Source organism: Larimichthys crocea, chromosome XVII (assembly GCF_000972845.2).
Source record: "Larimichthys crocea isolate SSNF chromosome XVII, L_crocea_2.0, whole genome shotgun sequence".
NCBI classification, from domain to species: Eukaryota; Metazoa; Chordata; class Actinopteri; family Sciaenidae; genus Larimichthys; species Larimichthys crocea.
The window spans coordinates 19229629-19255001 of NC_040027.1; the positions used below are offsets into that span (position 1 = coordinate 19229629).

The 25373-nt window shown below is 41.3% G+C and overlaps 1 protein-coding gene across 5 annotated transcripts; it reads right to left on the minus strand.

Moving 5' to 3' along the window:
• Nucleotides 1-8: 8 nt before the first annotated feature.
• ap3d1 (adaptor related protein complex 3 subunit delta 1) lies at nt 9-24680 on the minus strand. Of its 5 annotated transcripts, XM_019274358.2 has the most exons (35): nt 24273-24676; nt 21340-21435; nt 20527-20607; nt 20112-20192; nt 19895-20002; nt 19633-19762; nt 19082-19221; nt 18135-18208; nt 17962-18011; nt 17743-17792; nt 17330-17378; nt 15638-15783; nt 15056-15204; nt 14719-14949; nt 13881-14112; nt 13575-13720; nt 13316-13457; nt 12973-13044; nt 12721-12796; nt 12303-12502; nt 11806-11879; nt 11441-11464; nt 9389-9557; nt 8974-9117; nt 8481-8534; nt 6750-6860; nt 6317-6472; nt 5925-5972; nt 4745-4765; nt 4183-4372; nt 3886-3974; nt 3537-3622; nt 3166-3287; nt 2912-2991; nt 9-2761 (listed from the first exon to the last, which is right to left on the minus strand). In XM_019274358.2, the coding sequence occupies exons 1-35, from the start codon at nt 24366-24368 to the stop codon at nt 2666-2668; spliced, it is 3813 nt and encodes a 1270-aa protein (XP_019129903.1). In that variant the 5' UTR covers nt 24369-24676; the 3' UTR covers nt 9-2665. The 5 variants fall into 5 exon arrangements, with proteins under 5 accessions (XP_019129903.1, XP_019129907.1, XP_019129904.1 ...); XM_019274362.2 differs by lacking the exon at nt 8481-8534 and having other exon boundaries at nt 24273-24680; XM_019274359.2 differs by lacking the exon at nt 4745-4765 and having other exon boundaries at nt 24273-24673.
• Nucleotides 24681-25373: the final 693 nt, after the last annotated feature.

A 25373-nucleotide genomic window follows, 5' to 3' on the forward strand; every position in this document is an offset into this window, starting at 1 on the left:
GACTACAGCAGCTTCTTACAGCCTTTATTTTTAATTTGGGTGGACTTTCTTTAAAGGGAATGTAGATAATTTATGTTGTCCCCTTTAAAACATTTTACATTGTACAGCTTGATAATTGAATATGAGGAAATAAAAAGACAGGACCTTCAGAAATCAGAGTCATATGAGAGTATATTTCAATGTCACAAGCCAAACCTGGTAAAATAACTCACTACAACTGAACCAATAGAGAATTAAGACAGTGGGTTGCCTCTCAGTACACTGCTTCACATGACCTGTTCTACTCAACTTTATTATTCTGAGCACCATGCCCTCAGTGTCATGACACCAAATAGAACCCCCCCTTCCTTCCCCGGTGTTTAATAATTTAAAACATTCAACGATATCACCTTTTTTTTTTTGTCTGAACTTAGAATAGATAAAAACACAATACCATCAAAAATAGAGAAGTAAACTTCATAAAAAAAAACTATAAAGCAAAAAAAGGGAAAAAAAAAGACAAAATGGAATGACAAGTTTTTGTTTGTGTAAGCATGAACAGAAAATAAGGGAAATAAAAAGTGTACATTCCTAATCATGCAATATACAAATTTTAATCAAATATTATGCACAAGAAAATGATCAGAATCAGGACGATGTATGATTAGGGGAGTTGTTTTTTTCATTTTCACATAATATCAGTCATTTTCAGGAACAGGGAATACATACATACTTATTTTCTATTGACATTCCTGAAATACAGCCGATCACCTCTGTATTCAGACACTACTATTGGACAGAAGATCTTATGGAATGGCTGATCTGATCCAGACATCATCATCATCATAGTTGTTATCTACAATAGCAGACAGATGTAAAGAGGGCCTTACCAGTAAATATAATCAGAGAGGCTACCAAGTCTGTTTTTATCTTGCTGCTACTAGGATAAGTCGTGCTGGACCGAGTAGTGACCTCAGACATGAATAACACAAACTAAAACATCAAGTACCTCTGAGAGAGTTCTAAGAGGAGGCCATTTCTTTAGAAAAAATGGCCGTTCATGTTCATCACAACATTCCAACGAAAAAAGAAGAAAAAAAAAAAGTGGCAAGGCAGTTTCTGAAGGGGAAAAGGAAGATCAGGGTCTATATCTGGGTGCACGCCAGCTGGGTGTTGGCCAGCTTGCGTGCAGCTACTGAGATGAAGTGGCACAGGTGTAAAGGTTTCACATGATTTCACATGAAGACAGACAAAACTGCATTATGCTGCTGACAGAGTAGATGCTTCCTTATAGTGGAGGCCTCCTCGCCTAATACTGATTGAAAGGGAACCTAAAACCGCTTAACAGTCTCTGCTTACAGAGAGAACAACTTCAGCAACCTGATATGCAGCTGATTTTAAGAATAAAGACAGGTTGATAGAGTAACTTTGTTGTCCCTTTGCCAGTCATAGTTTGACTTCTTCGGAGAAACGAGGCAGGACAGCGACGTAACATATTGTGTCACTAACTTGACCAGGTGGTGACACAGACAGGGGCCCTCACTGGTAAAGCCTGACAGGAAACAGTCCTGCGTCTACTTCCACACTGGTTCCAGAGTTTCTTTTAGTAATTTTCAAACTCTCCCGTCTCTAAATTCTTCTTTGACTCATGAAAGGAATGATATGTTGCAAGTTCTCGAGGGGATCAAACTGCAGCTTGGCACAGTTGATCATGAAGTTGATATATTGGGGAGGGAGGTGGGGCTCAAGATCTGCTAGAGTAGGTCAGACTGCACTGCTAAGGCACAGAGCAAAACCACTGATCTACAAATCACCCGTAGTGCCACACAAGGATTCTGTTGAACTAACACTAGCAGATCTGCTCTGAGCCTTGCCAAAAGGCAAGTAGGGCAACGGCTCTGAAAGAAGTTTAAAACCCCATGCCTTATATGTAGCTTTGGTTTCATCTCCGCACTAGCTGCTCAGTGTCTGGTCTTCTTTAGGCACCAGGTCAGTGGTAGGTGAGCAGGTTAGAGTCCCCATATTTTTCCAGCTAGGACAGATGAGCAGCACACAAACTGATGTTGAGTGAGCAGAAATAAGAGGGTGAAAGGCGCAGACGGGCTTCAGACAGAAAAAAAGAACGAGACAAAACAACAAACAAAAAACAAACCAAAAGACAAAAAAACCTTCAACACATTAAAAACACAATTCAACCATCAACAGCAAAAGTCCAGTTGTCAACATTACATTACATGACTGTCACAGACTGAATTGCCGACAGAGTGGAGGGTGGAGAGGTACACAGGAAAGAGCAGAGGACGCAGAGCATCCAGAAACAGGAGCTCAGTACAGTCAGAGTCAGGGAGGGACAGGGTGAGAGCTGTTAGGGTTCAAAAACCAGGATCTAAAAATGAAACTGCATTGCAGAGAAGACGGCGCATGTACACAGTGAGTCTGTAAAACAACATCAAGTGTCGGGGAGTGACCACAGAGCTCAGAGTGCAGAGGAACAGAGTGTGGGGACACTGAAGAAGAAGGTAGGGGGAAAGAAATCTTGCGAATCTCAGGACTAATAAATAGGGCGATACCGGAAGTGCCAGCCGCAGTGTTTTCATAACATGATTATGTTGTGTTTCAGCGAAGTAGGAGGTGGTGGCATGGGGGAGGAGGGGGGTCAGGGGCACCCTGGGGCTGTCGGACACAATCAGCACTGAGAGAAGGTCTGCTTGATCTCATCCAGCACGTTCCCAAGCAGCGTCGGCTCATCACATTTAGCGTCAATTGACACTGTCTGACCAGACTGGGAGAAAGAGGTAAGGAGAGAGAGAGAGAGAGAAAATCAAGGTCATCATAAATCTTCCAGTCCATTTAAAAAAACAAAAAAAACAACCTCTAATTATTGGTTATGAAAATATAAAAAATAAGGGAGGAGTTTCATTGGTTCACTCACAGTTTTGACCAGCAGACAAACATGGTGACCCTGGATAGACCTGCTGTACATGGAGGCGCAGGAGTCAATCCGCTCCACAACTAATCCAACAAGACACAAAAAAAAATGTCAGCAACACTCAGAAGAATAATCTAATTCAGATTATTCTTCACCTTTCTTGTAAACTACATGGTTTGCCAGCGATTTGGTGGGACTTACTAGATCTCATGCTGCGAGACAAGTGTGTCAGTCTTGAGACCGGTGTGTGTACGTACCAGAGAAATGGTGATGGAAGCAGATCCTGGCTAGTAGGTGGTGGAAGGGCATGTTGACTCCCTCCAGTCTGACAGAGCTGCCTTTCAGGTCGCCTGACTCCAGCAGCTTTGCAAATGCATCACTGGCCAAACAAAAACAACAGAAACTTAGTTTTCATGACAAAAAAGGACAACTCAGAAACTCATAGTTAAATGAGATTAATTACATTTACTGCACATATTCACAATCCTCAGACGATAAATCTAAAACTAACATTTCCTCTATCAACCATAAATAATTTAGAGTAAAATATTTATAGTTTTTCCATCTTTATAATATGAGTTGTAATGAGGAGTGTAAGATGTTTTAGATACACAATGAATGCACCAACCTGTAGCAAGGAGTAGTGATTAGGTAGGAGGTGCAGGTAAAGTGCAGTTTAAAGTCCAGTTTCTCATGAGTGGAGGATTCCTCATTCTGTGGGAAAACAAAAACAAATACAGATAATCAACGACAAAGTAACGTGGCACTTGACTTGATCGATTCTCTTTTGGCATGCAGACCCGTAAAGAGATCTGGGTGAAGGGTCAGTGACCAAAACAAAAGCTGAAGCTGGTACAAAATTTAGATAATTTATATAGATTTAGTAACCAGTATTGACATTGTAACTAGTTTTAAATATGCTAAAAGCAGCAATAATTTATGCTTGCTTTGGTGTGTGTGTGTTTTTTCCTACTGACCTTCACGATGAAGGTGAGGGTCCCCTTCAGTTTCTGTGGCATTACGATGCTCTGCACAGTGAAGACAAATCGTGCCTCATTGGACACCCCTAAAGCACAAGAGAAACGTTCAAAGTCTTCACACTTCCCAAAGTTAGATTTGAAACAGATCTGAAATCTCAGCACAGTTGATACAAAAAGATCCCTGCTGATGTTTCCAATTTTAACACAATGACACATACAGTAATATATATAATAAAATATGTACGTTGTATATGTGTATTGTTTAAGAAATCGACTCAACAGATAATCACTGACCAGGTGGAAGTTGGAAGGGCACGGTGAGGCCGTCATGTGGACCCGACCCTTCTGGCCTCTGCAGCTTGGAGTTGAGAGAATCCAGGACGTTGAACTCCATCGATTTAAGGAAGCTGTCACACTTGTTTTCAAATATAACAGACACCACCACCTGACTGCCATCCTGTAGGTTTCCCTGGATGTCATACACCTTAAAAAGAGACAAAATACATATATATTTTATGATTAAATATATTGCTGTTCAGACTCAAGCTGCATAAACCTCCCTCCATGAGTGATGATATTAAAAGAAGGCGTACAGTAAACACAGCAAATCTGATTCATAAAACCAACACCAAAACACACGCGTCACTGTTTCCAAGAAACCAGTCTGAGCACAAGGAGAAAATTGCAAGGACAGAATCACTCTCAGAAACTGATGCAACACTGCTGTGCTGCAGAAACATGAACATAGTCTGCCTCAGAGGCCAGTCTGTGGAGAGCAACAAGAACAGAGAGAAACACAAAAGAAAGGAAACAGAAAAGAGATTTAATATTCTGTCACTGACAGAGCATCCAGTACCTCATCAGCATCCTCCATCATCTTTAAAGAGAGGGAGAGAAAAATACATTGTTTTCTGCTGCAACTGGTGTCTCAGATAACGTTTACATCAATATCATATAAGCATGACCATTAGCACAACTGTTTCCACAAAGGAAGAGTGTTAGAAGTTAGATAAAAGTTGCTCAGCAACCTGGATCCTATTATTGGTAAAAACATTTTACTTATGGGTATATGCAGTGACATAACACAACAACCGATTCGAAAGGGCAAACATCATGTGGTTAATCATGTGATATACGTTTGTACGTTTGTCAGTAGCCAGACAACAGTGTTCTAATCTAGAAAGCACACATTTTGCGTAAACCTTTTAGTCTTCCCTCCATCATAAAGTGAATGAAATAATGTGAAGACGATTCAATCAGGTAGATACAGAACTCAACACAATCTGATAATGATCAACCCATTCACGGGGCCCTTTGTCATTTATGGCGGGAACAGCCTTGTCAGAGAATCGGGGCTTAAACCAGATGAGGGTGTTAATTTGAGCCTGAAGCTGATATGGACTAATATGGGTTTGTTTGAACTTTAACAGTGTAATGTTTCTGGGACCTAATGTTAACGGGGAGAAGCAAGGAGAGTCACAATAGTAAGTTGTAAGAAGATATTTTAAAAACCAAGGTCGATGCGAGCCAATGGAAGAACGTAACCGGTGTAGAAGACAGAAGAGTCACGAGCCATTGTCAGTCCTTGTGACACTGAAAGAGTGGCTGCATCCGTGTGGTGCAGCAGAGCTGTAGTCGAGGAGGTGGAGCTCTGTGTGCAGCTGGCCTATCACAGAGTGTAGTGGACACACTGGGCGGATACAGCCAGTAGCTCGCAGTAGTACGGCTACCCAATGAGGATTTTCCTTTATCACGAGTCACGAGTACAGATAGTGACACACTTGAATGATACGGACTTAAAGTAAATTACCGTACCAAATACTCGATTCAGCAGAGGTTTCATTCAACCCCAATGAATACAGCTTTAGATATAGAAAATTAAATGTTTTTATTACATGAATACAGCTTTAGATATAGAAAATTAAATGTTTTTATTACCAAAATCAGGCTAAGTGGACAAAAATTATAATAAGGAAAAGCTGAATTTTCAGAGCCATGTGGTACAAAGTAGCAGCATTTCAATTGCCATCACTCACCATCTTGATGTAGGAGTTCTCAGCCAGCAGGCAGTAATTGGACATGGGCTGAAAGGAGAGAAGAGCTCAGGTCAGACCAGGCATTCTCTGTCACTCAGTATGCTAACTAGGCAACAGGAGCTGGTTCTACCTAGTCAATACACGACAAACAAGGCAGTGTGTGTGTGTGTGTGTGAGTTTGCAGCGATCAGAGGGGGTTAAAAGACACATAAGAATTTTAAATGATACTGTTATTTGTGTCTTTGGAAGGTCAGTGACCTGTTCTTCCTCTCCCAAACATCAATATTAAACCAAGATGTTGCAAAAACATGCATAAGCTTTGCTCTGGGAGTGCTACATTTTTTTCTTTCACACTTGTGGTAAGCCGTTAAATGCTGATGGCAAACACTGACCGGCAGAGGCTCTTCTTCCTCCACAGTGCCATTCTGCACTGATTCCTCACCACCTCCATCACTGTGGTGATGATGGTGATGATGCTTCTTCTTCTTCTTCTTCTCCTTCTCTTCCTTCTCCTTTTTCTGCTTCTTCTTCTTGTGCTTGGAAGACTTCTAATCATTTTTGAAAAATCGACAAGGAAGGTGGAGACAATTTATTAGAAATTCAAGGAGATTGAAAACTGAATAGGTAATTGAAACATGGCTACTGGTAGAAATATTCCTCCAGAGACCACATAAGGACTGGCAGGTCTCTGGTAAATCATTTGCACAAACTTGTGAGAATAAGAGCTGCCAATGTGCTGCGTCCTGTCAGGTCACTGTGAACTGGAATCTCTCGCACCCCAGCCAAACTTTCTACATAATTATCACATCGTCAGTGGTGACTCACAGTGTCCTCCATCTCGGTGTCTTTGGGCTCGTCAGGCTCAGAGTCTGGCAGTGTGCCAGAGGCTGCCTCAGGTACGGGGGCTGCTTCTGCTGCTGCTACTGTTGCTGCTTCCTGTTCACACAAACACCACCACAAAAATACACAAGGCATTAGCAATGAGCAACCATGGGATGTAAACACACACAGCATTGTTTGTGCCATTTCTGTGTCGATAGAGGTAAGTGAAGTTAGTGAGTTCACTCAGTCATTCTTAAAAATGTCATTCATGCGCCGTGATACCACAAACATTTGATTTGCTAAACCACAAAGAGTGTTACATTAAGATGACAGAGGAGCCTGCCTGAGAAACCAACAAGTATCTTATATATCTGTAGGCATCTGTACACGTGCAGTGGTTTTCTTTTGGGTCTTCTAGCCACACTAACTGCTGCTACTAAATTAAAAAAGCCTGATTTACAGGATCATAGTGACAGCCTACATGCTGTATATGCTAATGTAAGCCCCTACAAGTCAAATTCTGATCTGTTACACTAGCATGACAGGCAATACAAAATAGACAAAGTCATGTTGAGGCATGTCTTTAAAAGCATGTCTGACCTAGAAACAGAACTTTTTTTTACTTTCGGGCTGACAAGCTGACATGATTAAAAACAAAATTCCTCAAAACCAAAGTTAAAATGCCTGACAGACCAGGTTTTACTACAAACGGCCAAAATCTGCAGATGAGTTTGTGCCAACGTCTGTGTTAAATGTCAAAAGCTTGTTTCATCTCGTACGGTTCATAGTGTGACTTTTTGGGTAATTTGATCATTCACAGGCAAATATCGGCATTATTTTAAAAGGTGCCCTGTGAGTTTTGTGAAGTCATTCACATTCAGGTTCTCTCACCAAAACACAGTTTATGCATGTTTGAGGCCTAACAAACAAGTTTAATGCATTTCCTTCCTTTCAAAATTGATATTATTTTTTTAAATATATCAAATCCTGAGTTGTTTACGTGTGCTAGCTACCAGTCCTCTTCTTCATTTCTTTGTACATTATTGCGATCAACTGTTGCTTAGCAGCGTAGCTTGAAATATGTGTATTAAAAATACTGTGCATATAAATAAAAAAGGAACACCCGAAAAACATATTTTATGTTTCCTCTGTGTGCAGTTGTGACACTCAAAAGTTCATACAGAAACAAAGACGAGCACAACACCACATGTGATCACGGAGGAAGCAGGCACATGTGGTGACAACAGGAACAAAAGGAACTGACTCCAGACCAGATTCCAGGGAACCTCAGACAACCTCCGCTCACTTTTCACCACCTCCAACACAACATCATCAACAACAACGACGACGACATCTACTTTGACCTCAAGGACCGACACAACACCCAGCGAGCAAAACAAAAGCTGAGGAAGAGAACCACTGGCATCGAGACAAATACACACACATACCGTGTACACAGACATACAAACACACATGCTAGAAAACATAGGAAGGCTGGAGAATGAGAGAGGAAGATATTATGTGACCTGTGAAAGAGAGGAAGTCGTGTCAAAAAGGTGAAGTGTGGAAGATGTGACAAAACAACTGATTAAATCAAGAGGGAATAGAAGGAGGGCGTATGGCAAAAACCAACATAGATCAATAAAACAGGGGAGTTATGAAAGAAGAATGTATAAACTGTAGAGATGAGATAAGGGGAGGGGAGAGAGAGAGAGAGATGGGGGGCGACTCAACCTGGGTGTTAGAGGGCACTGGAGCATTTGAGAGCCAGAAATCCAGATCCGAAACCTAGAAGAGGCAGGGAGGGAGAGGAGTGCGAGGAGGTGAGAGGGGTGAGGGCCAAACAGGTTCTGTATCTTTCTACTATTCATGAAAATGGATACAGAGATTACACTGTTCTATTTCATGAATAAATCAAGTATTTGGCAAGAGACTGCACAGTCAGCTACGGGAAAACTGATACTTGATGACTAAAGCTGATTGAAAGACAGGCTGGGAAGAAGCAATGGGAGCGTTGAGTCAATGAAAATGATCAAAGATATCTGTTTGCATATAACCTTTTAGCAGAAACTGTCTACATATAATAATATTCTTCATTAATTTTACATCAGTTTATTCAGAAATATAACCTATTATTTATCAGAATTCTGGCTCAAATCAAATCATAGATATATACTCTGTTGCTAGGTAAGAAACAGCCTTGCTCCACCCTTTTCTAAGGATGTACCTCAGCACTGGTTGAGGTGGGCACTGCAGCCACCTCACTGGTTTCTTCTGATTGGGCAACAAGCTCGTCTGCCTGAACCCCGAGGAGATCCTCCCCCTTTTCTTCATGTTTGTGTTTCTTCTTCTTCTTCTCTTCTTTGCTCTTCTGTGAAAAAAAAAACAAAAAAACCCAAGAGGATAAATTCAGCTGTGTGCCACAATAAGATCGGGAACCACAACCACTGGCTCATCATATCATAACGGCTGACAGCTCTCATTGTTGTTGTTGTTGTTGTTTTCTCTTTGCCCAAACCACTCCATAAATCTGATCTACTGGTTTTAAGCAGCTGTTGCATCAGCTCAACAGAAAAAGAGGGTGGTTTCCGGGAAGAAGGGAACATAATCCTGACTAAAAAAATAAGCCATTTTAGCCTCACCTTCCTATCCCTGTCTTTATCCTTCTTCTTCTCTCGCTTTTCTTTGCTGCTTTTCTTCTTGGGCTCCTGTGAGACAGCATTCTCTGCATCTCCATCTTCTGCTGGGCTTTTTGGAGCCTCTGCTGCACGGTGTGACCTGACAGGTAACTTCTCACTGTCTGCAAGCGGCCTGGACCAGAAAAAAAAGCACAGAGACATACTTTAACTTTGTTCTGATGAGGACTTATGAGGTGATTATGGTCCACCTGGAGTTAGTGCCATCATCTGAAAAATAATTTATATCTTCCTTTTTTTGCGTTTAGTATTAATCTGTTGGAGAAGGTGAACAAGGCTTGCAGGGTGCAGCAATCCATCATATTCAGGCATATATACTCTGCACTGTGCAGCAGCCAGGTCTCATTCAAAGCATTGAGGTAAGCCATTCCTCTGAAGCATTTGGGATTCCCAGACAGCTGCAATCTACACGAATACATTCCTCCATATTGAACCGATAAGAGCTGTCAAGTCAGTTATGTACTTCCACAAGCCTGCCCGTTTAAAGCAGTATCATATGCACTGCAGCCCCCTGCTGGTTATTCTCCATAAGGACACACTGATATCTGTTATTAGCCCTGACCTAAGTTAATTACCTGTACAGTCTTTATTTCAAGTTTAGTTTGACTTCTAGATGTGTTTATGGTGTCATTTCTATATTTAACTAGTCTTTGGTTTAGTCACATGTGCCTCTCTCAGGTAGAAAATCTTTCCTGACAAAATGTAATATTTATGTACACACCATGTAATCCTGAACAATAGAAAACATGTGTACTTTGTAGTGCTGTCAAAATTAACACGTTAATTTTGGCGATTAATTTTAAACAATTAATGCGTTAAAAAATAACGCAATTAACGTGGATTTGTTTACTTCCGGTGGCGGCTGACCCATAACCTTTGGTCACATGCACGGTCAAACATCTATCCTAACCGGAAAGCGGAAAGATGGATAAGGACGGACTTTTAGGGGAAACATTTCATTTTAAAAAGTTGCCCGACGGCTCGTTGGACAAAAACAAGGCAATTTGCACAGTTTGCAAAGCCGAATTTAAATTCCACAGAAATAACACGACTTTAACATAGCGATTAATTACAGAATTTTTCGCGATTAATTAGTTAATTTTTTTTAATCAATTGACAGCCCTAGTACTTTGTTACTTTTGTCTGTGTCTGTACACACATGACAATATCTTCTAAGATTACCGTAGATTACTACCTTTTAGTCTTTAACCGACAACAACACTTACAGTTATAAAATAAAATAATGAAATATAAATGTTTGTACTATACAGTTTCCTCTAGATGTTTACAAAAAGTCCTGGACAATCTCTACAATTTAAATCATTTTAAATGATCTAAAATCATAGCACTGGTCTAAGGGCATATTTCCACTAAGGGCAGGCAAGGAGTAAAGCACTTGTAAAACAGAATTTGGAGGCATGGCGAGTCTACCAAACTCAGCTGAGGAGGATCTGGGAAATGTGAGCAAAAAAAAAAAAAAAAAAACACCCAACCACCCACCAACCCCTTGGATAAGCTTTCTAAAAGCACATTGATGCTTGTGTCTTAACATTAGAAACAAGTATCAAAATGTTTTTAAGAGCCTGTACCAGGAGGACAGGTGGGGAAAAAATCTTGAGAACATCAGCAGCAGCCAGTTAGAAATGATCTTATTTCAATGAAACTAAATAAATCTTATTTCAGAGATATCTTCTCTAAAGGGGAATTCTTCTTTTAGGGTGTGATACGCTGCTGATATTGTCAAGCTTGTAGAACCAGGGTAAAGGGGTTCTGAATATTAAAAGGCTATGATGAACAATAGATATTGAAAATACAGGGGAAAAAAGAGCAAAAAGAGGAAGCAGGTACTGCAAACTCCAAACGAGGAAAGAAAGAACAGCTATGTTAGTGTGAGGAACAAGACATCTATTCAGAGAGAGAGAGAGAAAAAAAGAGAAGGACGGAGAGGCAATCCATGTACAGTCGGAGCCCAGGTCCTGTGGCTGGGGTGCTACTCACCTGCGTGCAGCTTCCTTCACCAAGCTGCCCACAGAAAGAGGCAGTAAATGGGTGTGTGCAGGCAGAGAAAAGAGGAAGCAGAAAGCAGAACGCCATGAGAGGGATTGAGAGGAGCGAAAGGGCCGAATCACATTGGCTGTGACACTTTGACCAGGAGGGTCAGCAATAAATGCTGAAAATATTCAGGTAAAAAAAAAATAAAAAAATTATACATATACATATATGTTTCTTAACTCTAAATCTGGTTGATTATCTAAGTCAGATATATAAATAATGGGTTTCAGAAACTTTAACATCATGTGCTAAAAATAAAAAGTTAAATTCACATGAGGGTCTGAGCATTCAATTAGAATCTGTGGACTCACTTGTCCAGGTCGATGTCCAGTGCTTTATGAGGGTCATTGGGGTCCTTGTCATCGTCATCACTGGGTAAGGCATTCTGAAGTAATGAGAAGGTGAGATCAATGAAACAAAGTTAATAACTTTCTAAATAAATCACGAGAGATTTGTTGAGTTATTAACTTCCAGTCTTAGAACGTGCAAGCAATAAGGGCATTTAATTCTGACTGACATACATTCACACAGTTTCTCAATTATTGTGAATAAGGTCAGATTAATGTGTAAACTGCATTATAATTTAGCTGGAGTTTATGTTTCAGCCTTTCACAGTAAATCATAGTATGTAGAGTACAAATTACAGATACTGTCTAATGTAGAGAATTATAGTCAAATCAAATATATTTTTAATACTACTAGGCATGATGCCTGCCAAATCAATTCAAATCAAACATAGTGTGTTTCTGGTTGACTGCCTATCAATATGTTTCCTTTCAAACTCATTGTGTACACAGCTTCGGCACACCTCCGGCATCTCCTCGGTAACAATGTCGACCATGTGCGCAGGCGTGATGTCCTCCTCGCTCTCTGGGCCTGAATCATGTTTCTTCCCTCGTCCGCTGCGCTTTTCTTTCCTCTTCTTTTTCTCCTTCTTCTTCTTCTCTGCTTTCTCTTTCTGCCGACGCTCCTCCTCCAGTTTCACATACTGGTCAGACATGGGCAGACCTGCGGGACAGAAGAAAGCAACGCGTATTATGCCTTGTTTTTAATAATTAAACAAATGAAATGTACAAGGACAAACAAAAACCTGAACCGATGACAGTATTTTAATTGTATTAGAGCATGATTTCTAGTACGATGGCAGAAAATTAAACCATTTTGATTTCAGCATAATTTTTAGGGTATGTAATGAGTTTTTATAGTGTCGAAGCAGTCTGTTTCACCTGGGACTTTTAGAGGCACACTGAGGTCAATCTGCACGACTGGGATGTGCTCCACTCCAGGGGCTTCCTGGTACACCTACAAAAGAGGAAACATTCATTTAAAAACATGACTTATGCTTAACAAGTCCAAGCACATTTATTCAATGTCCTGTAATTATCACGTATATGAGTCAGATTTTAAACAGACTGGATTAAACTTGACATGTTCTCTGTGTGGTGAATTGCAGACTTGGGATGACTGGGTAAGCACACCTTCTGAGAGGATGGGGAGGCCTTGATGTAGAACGGGTTGTTGGCTTGCTCCTGCTTTCTTGCTTCTCTCCTCTGTCGGGGGAAAAAACAGATGCAATCAATCAATCAATGAAGACACAGCTTGCCTTAGTTCTAGCATTAGAGGGGGACCACACAGATTAGAAGATGATTACCTTTATGTCTAATTGTTGGGTCTTTTATGAATGTCCAGTTAACAAGCGGTGAAAGAAAATGTTTTCACACGGATAAAAAAATAAATAAATGATATAAATAAAAACTTCAAAACACATCCTTTATTATTGCTTGTTCCATTCAGTAATGCTGCAATCATCAAATAGCTTACCCTTGCCAGCTCCTTCTCGTCCACCTCTGTGTGACGGGGGCGGGAGTGTTTGGTCTCCTCCTTGGCAAAAATAGCCTTGGGTTGCTCATCCTCAGACTCGCTCTCAGATGGAGGCTCATTGATCCAGGCATCCAAGTCCAGACTACACAAATAAACTCAGTTTCACTTCAGTGGTATGAACAAGTGCTATGGTTTTACAGTTGTGTCAAATTATATGTAATAATGGAGTCTGAATGGCTCTTTTAATGAGCAGACTTACCCGTCAGGAACAGGCACTTTCTTCTGTGCCTTGGGGGCTACAGGGTTGAGTTCTCCAGCGAACAGAGCGCTGACTTCCTCTGCTATTTCTACATCCTTCTGCTGCAGTTTCTGGATGTACTTGACCAGCTGCAGGATGCAAGACGCCTGGGGACATGACAGAAGGTGAGACAGACGTGGAGATTAGCAGTTATTTATCAGTGGGTAACCATGTGAGGTGTATAATGCCAAAGGGTAAAAAGTAGACATCTGTATTATGATTTGAGCAAAAGAAAACCAGATTGTGACTTGATGTGTAACATCTTACCCTCTCCTGCACCTCCAGGTTGGCGCTCTGGACAAACAGTGGCAGTCTGTCTATCATCAGCTGGCTGGTTTCCTGTGCTGCCGTGCTGTCTGTGTTTCCCTCCTGGCTCTTCAGCACGGTTGCAAACAGCTTGGCTGCGTTCTGCACATACACTGCCTGGATGTGGCCCGGTAGGGTGGCCACCTTAGGCCGCAGCATGGCCTCTAGTGTCTGCATCGGATTCTCCAGGTGTCTAAGAAGATTTAGAGAAAGGCCTGACTGAAAAGCTGAAATCACAATACTAACCACAGCATGGCACTGATGAAAGATTTAATCATGATTTTAAACGTATAATAATTAGAAAGGTTTCAAACAAAGCAGTAAATGTGTCAAAGAGGTTTGAACACACCTCCACCAACTGAAATAACCTACACATCTGGCAGGTGAAAAAAACAGATGTTAATTATACAAAAACTATACAAAATTATACAAAAAACACTGTCACTGAGTCACTTAAGAGAGGCAGATTAGTACTGCTTGGCGTGTAACGAAAGCAAAAGCGTCAACTGTTAAATCAGGTTAGGCTGCCAGGCTAGTTCGTACTTAAAGGACGAGGAAGAAGGAAGCACAGAGGTGTAGAGTGTAATGTCTATACCAAGCTGTCAGTCATTTCCTTATGGGTTCATTGTTACAGGCAACAGGGGTCGTGGGATATCCATTAGTCACAACACAGACATAAAATTTCTTTACAGGGTTCTTCAAGTTTACCTTCCCTATTGTGTACAAAATTACAAAAACCTGTGTGTGTTGAAGTGAATCTTTTACTTCTGTCAGCTTGTATCAGTGCGCATCAACTCACTCTGAGAATTCACCGCAGATCCAGGCAGCGGCATACAACACTTCACAGATGCCCATTCGTTGCATGTTGCCTGTCAACAGGTGAGCGTTGTCCAGCAGCGTGGCCATCTGGGCAACAGCAAAGACTCGGATGGCTTTGACCCGAATAGCCACGTCCAGCATCTGAGAGGCAATGAGGTGGCCATGCCGTGTGCCCTCTAATCGGGTCAGCTCCACCAAGATACTGATGTACCTGTCAGGTGGATGAGAAAGTGGTGCAGGTGAAAATCATGTCAGAGTGGAAAATAACATGATGCACAAGATGATGCTGGTGTGGAGTCACTGGCTGCGAGACTGACCATTCAAAGTTGGTGATATACTGGTAGTTGCTCTGGCTGCAGATGTCGATGATCTTGGTGAGCAGTTCGTCTCTGTAGGTGGTTCCTTCTGCTTTGTCCACGTGCAGCATCAGCTTCTTTACAATCTCCATCAAGTTCTTTTTGGATACCTGGGAGAGCAGACATCAGTTTAACAGCGATCAAATGATATGATTGGATGTATAAAAGACAGATATAAAACTTAATAGAGCACAATTGACTATGTACTATCTTGTAAAGTGAATTAATCACAGAATACTTATGGCAAAATATATCACCACCTGCAAACATTTTTATACCATCCATTACCTACTTTAGCCAGCAATACTATTCTCTGAAAAACCTAAAAAAGACAGGTTACCTATCAACTAAATCAAGTCTTGCCAGTAGCTATGGTTCCCTTGCCCTGCTCAGAATATCTGTAATTTTCTGAAATAAGAACTGACAGTGAAACCAAGATTATATGGCACTAAAATTCAAAGTAAGGAGCATTACTTAACTGAGAATTAACTGAAAAATATTTTATATGATGTAAAATAGAAACTGAACGTCTTTGCTTCATACCATGCCATAGAGCAGGTCTAGAGCTCTCAGGCGGATGGACTCATCCTTGTCATCCAGACACTGGAGGATAAGGTCCTTATGAGACTGCACTGACTTGGGGTGGGTCTTCAGGATCTTTGACATAGCCAGCAGGCCCAGGTACTTCACTACAAGAAAAGCATGTAAACACACACGGCCTCAGTGCACTGACAAAAAGACATACATGCACCCTTAGCTCTCCATACCCGATCAAATGAACACATGTATAATTTTCTTGTATCACCTGATATCATTCCCTGCATTAACAACAAAGTCTATGTGAATACATTTCTGTTCCTACTTAAGTGTAATACAATATCTGATTGTATAAAAAGTATACACACTGCATCTAGTCACACTACATCTGTTTGTATATCAAAGTAAATACAATATGAATAAATTACTGCTGTGTTATCTTTGATGGAATAATCTATAAATATCATGTGGAAATGACACAAACAAAGGAAAGAAACACTAAACATACAGGACGATGGAAAGGACACACAAACACATACACGTGGGACAACAAACACACACGAACACTGGAAACAGTAGTTTTGTTTTGCTTCATCCTCTGCTGTATCACTGGCAGCTTTTGCTACTCCGCAAACTGATTTAAAAAAAAGATTCAGAAATCTGCTGAATCATCTGTCGATCATCTAATCTGGCAGAGATAAATGCCTCTCAGGTTCTCGGATCAATAAGTGTCTGGTAGTGACCTTGGGGTGAGGTGAGGCTGGACACTGCAGTGAATACATTGCAGAATTGACCAGGTAACAACTCAGTGCAGCTGCAGGAGACAATGACGCAGCCTCTGATGCTATCGCTGCCATGGAAAAGTGACAGCGGCAGTTCAGAAAAGGCGTAACTGAGTGATGAAACGTGAGACGGACAAAGCGAACATTTTAAAGATTGTTTACTACACTGCTGATCTGAATCGATGCATTTCCTGGGGTTATTCCTGTTCATTAGAAACTCAGTTAAAGAGCAAATAATCAACACAAGGGTGAAATAAATCTATTAAATCTGTTTTTTTCATCAACGCACAATGCATCTTAAAACACATTCATCTTAATTAAACTTCCATGTGTTTTTATATGTTGCTTTGCCATGAGTTTGACCTCCAACATGGCCTCTTCCTTCTATACTCAGAGTTTTAAATGGCTCATGTTTGTTGTCTTTACCTGGATTGTATCAACACAGTATGGATTTATATGTATTTGAAAATGTTGTACCTATGACTATGAAAGCCAAGAAGAGGCGTGGTGAAAGGACAAACAAAACCTAAAAACCACAGGTTCACAGTCTGCTCTATTGACATCAAAGGTGTAGTCTAACTACACACACAATTGTCTATGTATGGGTGTCCAGATAACTCGAATGGCTGGATGCAGTATGTCAAGCACAGCCCCTTTCAGATTGAAGCAACAAACCAGGAAAACTCTGCTGTCGCTTCCTGTCTCATACACAGGATTTGTGTGTGAAAGGGGTAGACGTGAGTTAAGTGAAATGGTATTCTAAGCAGGCCACCTAATTGAGAGTGGGAAGGTAATAACGTTCGAGTTATCCAGAGTCAGGGGGTCTACGTTGTTCATCGTCTAAAAGGGTGGACTATTCCAGAAACACGCAGACAATGAGAAAATGACACACTGCAGGCATTGACAGAGGGCTCACAGTTCTGGTCCGAGTCTTCTATCAGGATTCGCAGTTTCTGCACACAGAGCTGAAAGTGACAGAGACAGAAAGAGAGCGAAAGAAAAGGAGGGAGAAAGTAAGATCCATTAACATCACTGTAAACCTTTTCAACACCAGTTTCTATTTTGTCATGCAGGCAGACAAAAAAAGTGGGGGAAATGATGTGGCCTATATTCAATGGTGCAAAATGTTTTTTTTCCATGCATTACTGACAGTCACAAAGACTGAAAGCAAGAAAAAAAAAATACAGCTTTGTGAGTCTTGCTGGTCTGCCTGAGAGTTGCTGTGTCTCTGGTGAAAAGCATGCATTGTGGTTCAACTGGAGTGGAAAGGGTTATGATCAACATCTAACCACATGAAAGTGCAGAGAGGTGTGGACCTCAGAGACTTACCTGGATACTAGCACTGTGGTTAGGCATCCCAGAGGACAAGGAGATCAACACTGCAATGCAGGACAAAGAAGCTGTTAGATCTGACTGTGAACTGAACATTTTGAGAGAACAAAAAAGGGTGAGTAATGATATATAAAACTCAATTCTGGCAGTGTTACATATTATACCAAAACGACCTGAATGAGACCACTACAGTGCACAGAGAATAACAGTACTGACCTGCAATCACAGTGTTGACACATTCATACAGCAGAGACATGGCAGAGGTACTGTGAGAGAGGACGACAGGGTAAGAAACAGAGAGAGAGAAAGGAGGTTAATATTTATATACCCGTCAACTGCTTCTGCCATCTGTAAAAAAAAAAGTTTAGAAATGTGGGATTTCATCTCACCTGTGGATTAGGTTTGTCAGAGGTTCGATCAGCTTCTTTCCCAACCGTGGTTCCAGTGGTGTGAGCGCCCCAAACTGCAAAACAAACACAAAGAGTACCACGACACATACATCAGACACGTTAAAAAATATATATAACTACTTTGGATACTCTCAGTCCATAATCACTGACAGATTCAAGGATTTAGATTGTCAAAATAAAATGTGCTCTAATTTAGTTGTATTTGACTTCAACTGTAGAAGGAATTTGACCTTTATGTTACTTTTTCCTGTTCACAAATGCCACGCAATACAACCCGTCATGTGACTTCATTGCATATTGGTCGAATGAAGCGAACAGTTGTGGTGGAACTAGTATCAATTCCTCTTTTGTCATGGATTTATCCCTGCACGATTAGTAAAATACAGCGTCAGCCAAAAACTGTGGCTGACTGCCCAGTAGCTTCTATGTTGTTCTTTAACGATCGGTTATCCCTCGAGAATATTATCTATGTTACATTGTTCTGTGTGAAAATCAGTATCATGCTTTAGCTGCAAACGTGTCAGAAGTTAATATGTGTGACCACAGCACCTCTGACATAATAAATGACAAAAATCTGAATCTTTGTCTCTCTTCTGTTTCTAGGCTGACTTTCTACTTTAATGACAAAAAGTTTCTTTGTTGTTTAGACAAAATGATCCTGCAGGATCCACAATCTGTGATCTCCTTCACTTACTTTTCACACAGTGATATTGTTTGTAGCGGTCTGCCAACCCTTAAAGAAAGTGACTTGATGTGAATTGATTTGTAGATCTCTATCTCTATCTCTTCACTAAAAGTCTAGGTCCGGCCCTGGTAAAGGGAGCATGGCAGATACAAGATAGTAAAATACAATGAGACTACATGTAAAATTTCTCAACCGATCCACCGAGACTTTTAAGGTAGTTCCTTGCATCCTGTTGACTTACTAGCTTGATGATCTTAATGAGAACCCAGTTATTGGTGGAGGAGGTCATGAGTTTGAAGAAGAGTGGAGCCAGAGACAGATAGTTCTTGGGATTTCTCCGAGCTAGCTCACAGATGACATTAACTGCAGCGGACTGGACACCTAAAGAGAAAAAACACATTAGAGAGGAAGAAACAAACAAAAGTAATCATAATAAAGAGGACAAACCATAATTTACTGTGATTTGGGTTAGGGCGAATTAAGTAGAGGCATTTCTTAGATGCTTAGATGCATTTCTTTAAATAACAAAGCCATTTCATAATCTCAGACCACTAAATATCGGCTCACTGACATATAGTACAGACAAATGTCCCGTGAGAACATTTTGTCTGTGCAACAGAAATAGTCCTGTGAGCTGTTGATTATTCCCAGACAAGTCCTAGCAGTATCACAAATGAGCCTTCCTTAATCTCATATTCTTAGTTGCTGAATAATTCACAGGGTTCAGGTGACAGAGAATGCCTGTCCACAGGAGTGCCAGCTGAGTCTACCATCAGTGTCTTGTCCTGATACCTGGGTCTGGGTCCTCCAGTTTCTCCTTGAGCCTGGGGAAAGCGGGACGCAGGGACTCTGGGTACTTTAGAAACACCTTGTACATGATCAACACCGCTTTCTTTCTGATGTAGGGTTTAGTGTGGGACATCTAGGAAGGGGAAAAAATAAAGACAACAGTCGTGTTTAATTTGTTAAAAAAAAGGAATAATATCTCTTCTTGACTGTAAATGAAGATGCAGGAGCAATTTAAAGGTGGAAAAATGTTCTTGTTATGACTCACCAGTGTCATGATGTCATTGGCCAGATCCCGAGCCAGGTCAGGCGTCACAAAACAAGAGAGGCCAGTGAGGGCAACACCTGTGTCATACTGGTTGGGACTGCTAAGATCCTGGGAAAGAAAAAGGTTAGAAAAGTCCGTCAGAGGGAAAAGGTTAGCTGGGGGATGAATAACAATCGAGAGATATTCGCAGGGTGCACAACATGAGAATATCGCTGACCTTTCGAATCTGATTGGTTGTCAGCATGATGACATCGGTGCTCTCATGAAAGCACTGCGAGGCCGCCAGGTAGCCAATCCTCTGCAGGAAGAGAGGCAAAGGATAAGAATCATATATTTTATTTTAACTGTGTAACTACATTCATTATATATCAGTGCAATACTTTTATTACAAACAATCAACCTGCAGCATTTAAGTAGGAGTAAGATCTGCTGTGACTATTCCTTGTGTTATTTTTGGATATTTAGAAATCGATGTCAATGCTACAGAAAAGGACAGTTTATGAGACTGTATTCCTGGAAAAATCTTGGTCATTTACCACAGTCACAACGTCACACCATTAATCCACAAAGTAACCAGGTAAACTGTTCTGAGATCTGCATTTCCCAGACTTGTCATTTTATTCCAGTCGCACCTTGTATGTGAACTTGGAGGAGCTCATGACTTCAACGATGTTGAAAGCGGCCCAGCTGACATCATAGCCCAGCATCTGAAGCTGTAACACAGAGAAGAAAAAGAGAGAGATGGAGAGGCGAATAAAAAAGGAGAAAGAGAGGAGCTCTATGATGTCCCTGTGGTGCACAGAGAGAGGCTAAATGATCTGAGCTGAAAACTGAAAAGTGAGTACGGACGACAATTGCATCAAGCCATCTAAACCTAAATGTGGGCCTCGGCTATAAATAGAAAGAGTGCTTTCATTGAAACAGAGATTGTACAATGTTCTCAATAAATGGCGGCTACTGTGTATCAGGCTGTGTAGTGACTGAGCTTGAAAATAAAACATGTACATTAACCGGTTTCTGACCAGTTACTTCTATCTGCACCTGATGAAGCCTTGTGCCAAAACAAAGGGCGTCGATTATTCTGAATGGAAAAGATAATAGACAAAGAATGAATGTTTTCTTCTCGGTTATCAGCCGACCAGAATTTTCCACTGTGTGCTCGAGAACACAATATGCCACATTCGAGTATGAGCATATAGGAAGACTGTTCCCTCACTGCTGCAGGGTCATTTTACAACCAACATACTTATAATGTGCTTATCTGTTTTGTTTGGTCAGTTTCTATCTTTGTTCATCTTGAATGTTGAATTATTGAGTACGCTGCTCATGCTATGGAAATAAAGAGACTCTGAGAGCCATACAATGATGATGTGCATCTATGTGTGCATCTGTGCTCGGGCAGAAGTGACAGACAAGAAAGAGTTTTGAGTGTTGAGAGATCTTACGTAGGTGAGCTTGCACACTGCATTGGCTTTGACAGCGATGTTGTCCTGCTTGAGCTCCTGTTTGATCTCATCGATGCATGTGGAGATGTACTTGGCCTGAGGGCACACAAAGGAAAGGACAAACAACAGACACAAGATCAGATTAGGTGGAGTGATATCCGGAGGGGGCGGCTGCTACCAAGCACCAGGAATAACATTAAAAAATCCTTGTCTGTCAATCGCAGCTGAGTGGTTCCTAAAATCCTAAGTGAAGTCAGGCAATTCTCAAATTTATCCTAGACTTTCTAAAGTCATAACGCAGGCTTCATGCTTGATACGCTTCTCGCATCAGCCTTCCACTCTGGGCTTTAAGTCATAAGTCAAACCCCGGTCATGACTCATTGGTGTTGGATTCAAAGTTATTCCAAGTTTAAAGTCATCAAATTCATGACTTGTGTCGGAGTGTGCTCCACAGCTGTGCTTGCCAGTTTTACTGCTAAAATACATAATTTTGGAGCCTTGCTCTAAAGTTGGCATGTGGCTTTGGTTTGTCGACCAAGAACATTTCCCTCCCTGATGCTCATCACTGAAACACATTAAACAGTATCGCTTGCACATAAGATTGTTATCATGCAGGCGTAGAGAGTTCAGATCCAAGGTCAACAACATTAAACACAAAAGATTTAACAGTATCACTTTGATTACACAGGTTGGTTCATGCAAGACATGAGGTAATAGGTGACTTAGCAGCTCTCCAATCATGTTTACAGGAGCCTCAAGCCTGAATGAAAGCGTGGAAAAAAATAGCTGCTCTTATGACCTCCGTTATATTACACTAGATTTTCTGAAATACAGCGAGTAGAAGTCACATTTCACTCAATGGTGGATCCTAAGCTTGGTTAGATATAGCAAAAGAAGCAACCTTGCAAAACTAACTCACACACATATAGCTTTGTAGAGTGTGAGTGTGTGCTGGTCATGTGTATGCAGTCATGAGACAGCACAGTGACAGGAGGAGGTAGAGGAAGGAGGGGGAGGACTGAGCCTTGCTGGTGCTCCTGTGGCTAACAGGGCTGGAGGGCAGGAAGGGAAGGATTCAACACACAGTCATCAGTCAGACACACACACACACACACACGGGCAGTGCTTCTCCATCACACTCGTTTTTAATGACCAACTCAGTGCCCATTGAAATAACTGAAAGAGTTGTCAAACTGTCAACAAAGACAATCTTTGAGTCACTAATGCAGACTGTGCTGGAGATAAACTCGAAGAGCTGTGCTTGACCTACAAAAAGATTTTAAAAAAATAATAATAATAAAGCTAAGCTAAAACTAAATGGTGCTAAACTTTTTTTTTTTTAAATTTGCAAATCAATCAATCTAAATTTCTTGCTGGTAACATCTTCACACCTTTCTTCAATATGCCGGCTGTTCCAAAGGCGTGGGAGGGAGAATGAATGAATGAACCGTGCAAAGCGACTCAGCACACACACGTGAAAAATAAATAGAGTGTATGTGAAACTGTGGGCTGGCCAGGAAAAAAGTCAACACACTCAGGTGTGCACACACACACACACATACACACACACACACACACAGCGTATTAATATTTCAGCAAAGTGTCCACTGTTGACTGGGCAACCACCACCTTATCTAGGCTGCACAGGTTAGGTTACCAATGGCGAAACAGCTCAGCCCATACATTGAATCAAGAGATCAAAGACTGATAGAACAACACAGTTGATCTAAGTGTTTGATTTTTATTCCTAAAAAAAAAAAAACATTAAAAAGACTATTTTAAACGACATAATATCCAAGCAAAACATGCGTGCGGCTGATATAGACACGCAGGTTTAGCTCCTGCTTGGTTTTCCTGATGAGATTGCAAGGAGGACAAATCTGCCACGTCGAGAGAGAGAGAGAGAGGGAGAGAGAGAGAAATCAAAACCAACGCTGCCCTCGGGTCAGACACACTACCTCTACATTTCACACCTGACCTACAGCTTGGAAACAGGTGTGTGCACAGCGCCGCAGCTCTTGTGCAACAAAAAAAAAACCCCGGTGATCCTGATTTACCACCCACCTCATCTAACTACCTGACAGAAACAAGGTTGGACACTTGGAGAAGAAGAGCAAAGCTGATGGGGAGAGATGGAAACGTGGCTGCTGCTGCTGCTGCTGCTGCACCCCCCTCCCACCCTCCAGCTCTGGGGCTGTGATGATCCTATCATCACCCACAGACACATAGCAAGGGATGACATCACCTTAAAACACTGACGGCATATTAAAAAAAAACATGCATGGTTCACCTGTTTTTATAAGTTTATATATATATTAAAAAAAAGGCAGCGTTGCTGTGCATCCATCTATGTTTAAACACCAGATGGACGAGTTAGGCCTCTTTCACACACACACACACACACAGAGTCACCAGAGCATCACAACACCCATTCAACAGTCGGTAAGACTCTGTTTACTCCAATAAAAAATGACAAATATCTTTCTCCTCCATCATCACCAAGGCCAAACATTTATAAAGCCACATTAGCCTGTGTGCCCTGTGCTATGATCTCTGTTATGCCGGAGAGTAATCTCCTGGTAACTTGGCGATAATCTACCGAGCAGCTTCCTCTAACCGAGCTAGGTTAGCCCTAGCTGTCACCAACAACTCTCTCGGTTGAGACTGGCTACACGAAGTTAGCACCGGTATATATTCTCTAACTTACGTGTTAAATTGGCATTCAGCCGGCTGGAGCAGCCTGTTTTTTGGGGGTGAAGTGTCTGGCTAACCAGCGGGTGAAATGACTGCCCAGCTCCGTACATAACGTCAGTTTACCGAGCGCTGGCTATTAACGTTAGCTACGTTAGCGTCAACGGTTAACGGTTATGTCAGTTAGTGTGTGTGTGTGTGTGTGTGCGGCTCAATGAACGTGCGGCTCAAAATGTCTTTACCTCGTCTTCCTTGTGATTCCTGATGCCACGTACTAAATCCTGAAGGTTTTTATCGAACATCCGATCGATGCTCCCTTTGACAATCTTCAAAGCCATGACTGTCTCTGACTCGTACCGCTTCTGTCCTGCCGGGGGACCAAGCGCACTTCCAGAGGGTAGGTGTGCGTGTGGGGAGGGGGGGGGTCTAAAAGTGGGTGCCGACCGACCGACCCTCTAAGACTGTCTCTCATCCACCCCCGGGGACCCGTGTGTGCAGGATCCGCCGCTGTTCACCAAAGCCCGGCTGAGATGAAGCTGAGGCCAGACGGGGCGTCCCTGTGCTGTGCAGAGACGCTGGCAATGGATCAGTGTAGGAAATGGCTGACAAAATGGCGTCTGAAGTCAGCTGACTTGAGTATTATGCGAGAATCTCATCTGGGAGTTAAAGGTCCAGTCCCCCCATCACAGCATGAGATGTTTATGACTGCAACTATTAAACTATTAAATTAAACTCTATATTAACCCTCAGGCGTCGGTTTAATTTGCTATCCTCTTTTTTAGCATTTTTATTTTACATTTTACAAGATTAAAATAAGAGAACAGTGGGAATAATAAATAAATAAATAAAATAAGGCAAAGTCAAAACAAAAGATGCACCATCATATTTTGACAATAAAACATAAAAATAACAAATAGAAAATTAATTTAAAAAAACACATAACAAGTCCCAGACAGATCACAGATCAATCCATGCTCAATATGTTAAACAGTCCATTTACCAGGAAACAACCACTATACCATTGTTGTCCCATGTGAAATTCACTGACCACAAGTAGACATCCGGAAAACAGATCATTTTACAAGATTAAACTAAGAGAACAGTGGGAATAATAAATAAATAAATAAATAAAACAAATAAAATAAGGCAAAGTCAAAACAAAAGATGCACCATCATATTTTGACAATAAAACATAAAAATAACAAATAGAAAAATGATTTTTTTTTTAAAACATAACAAGTCCCCAGATACACATCAGTCCATGCTCAATATGTTAAACCGTCCATTTACGGAAACACCACTATACTGTTGTTGTCCCATGTGAAATTCACTGACACAAGTAG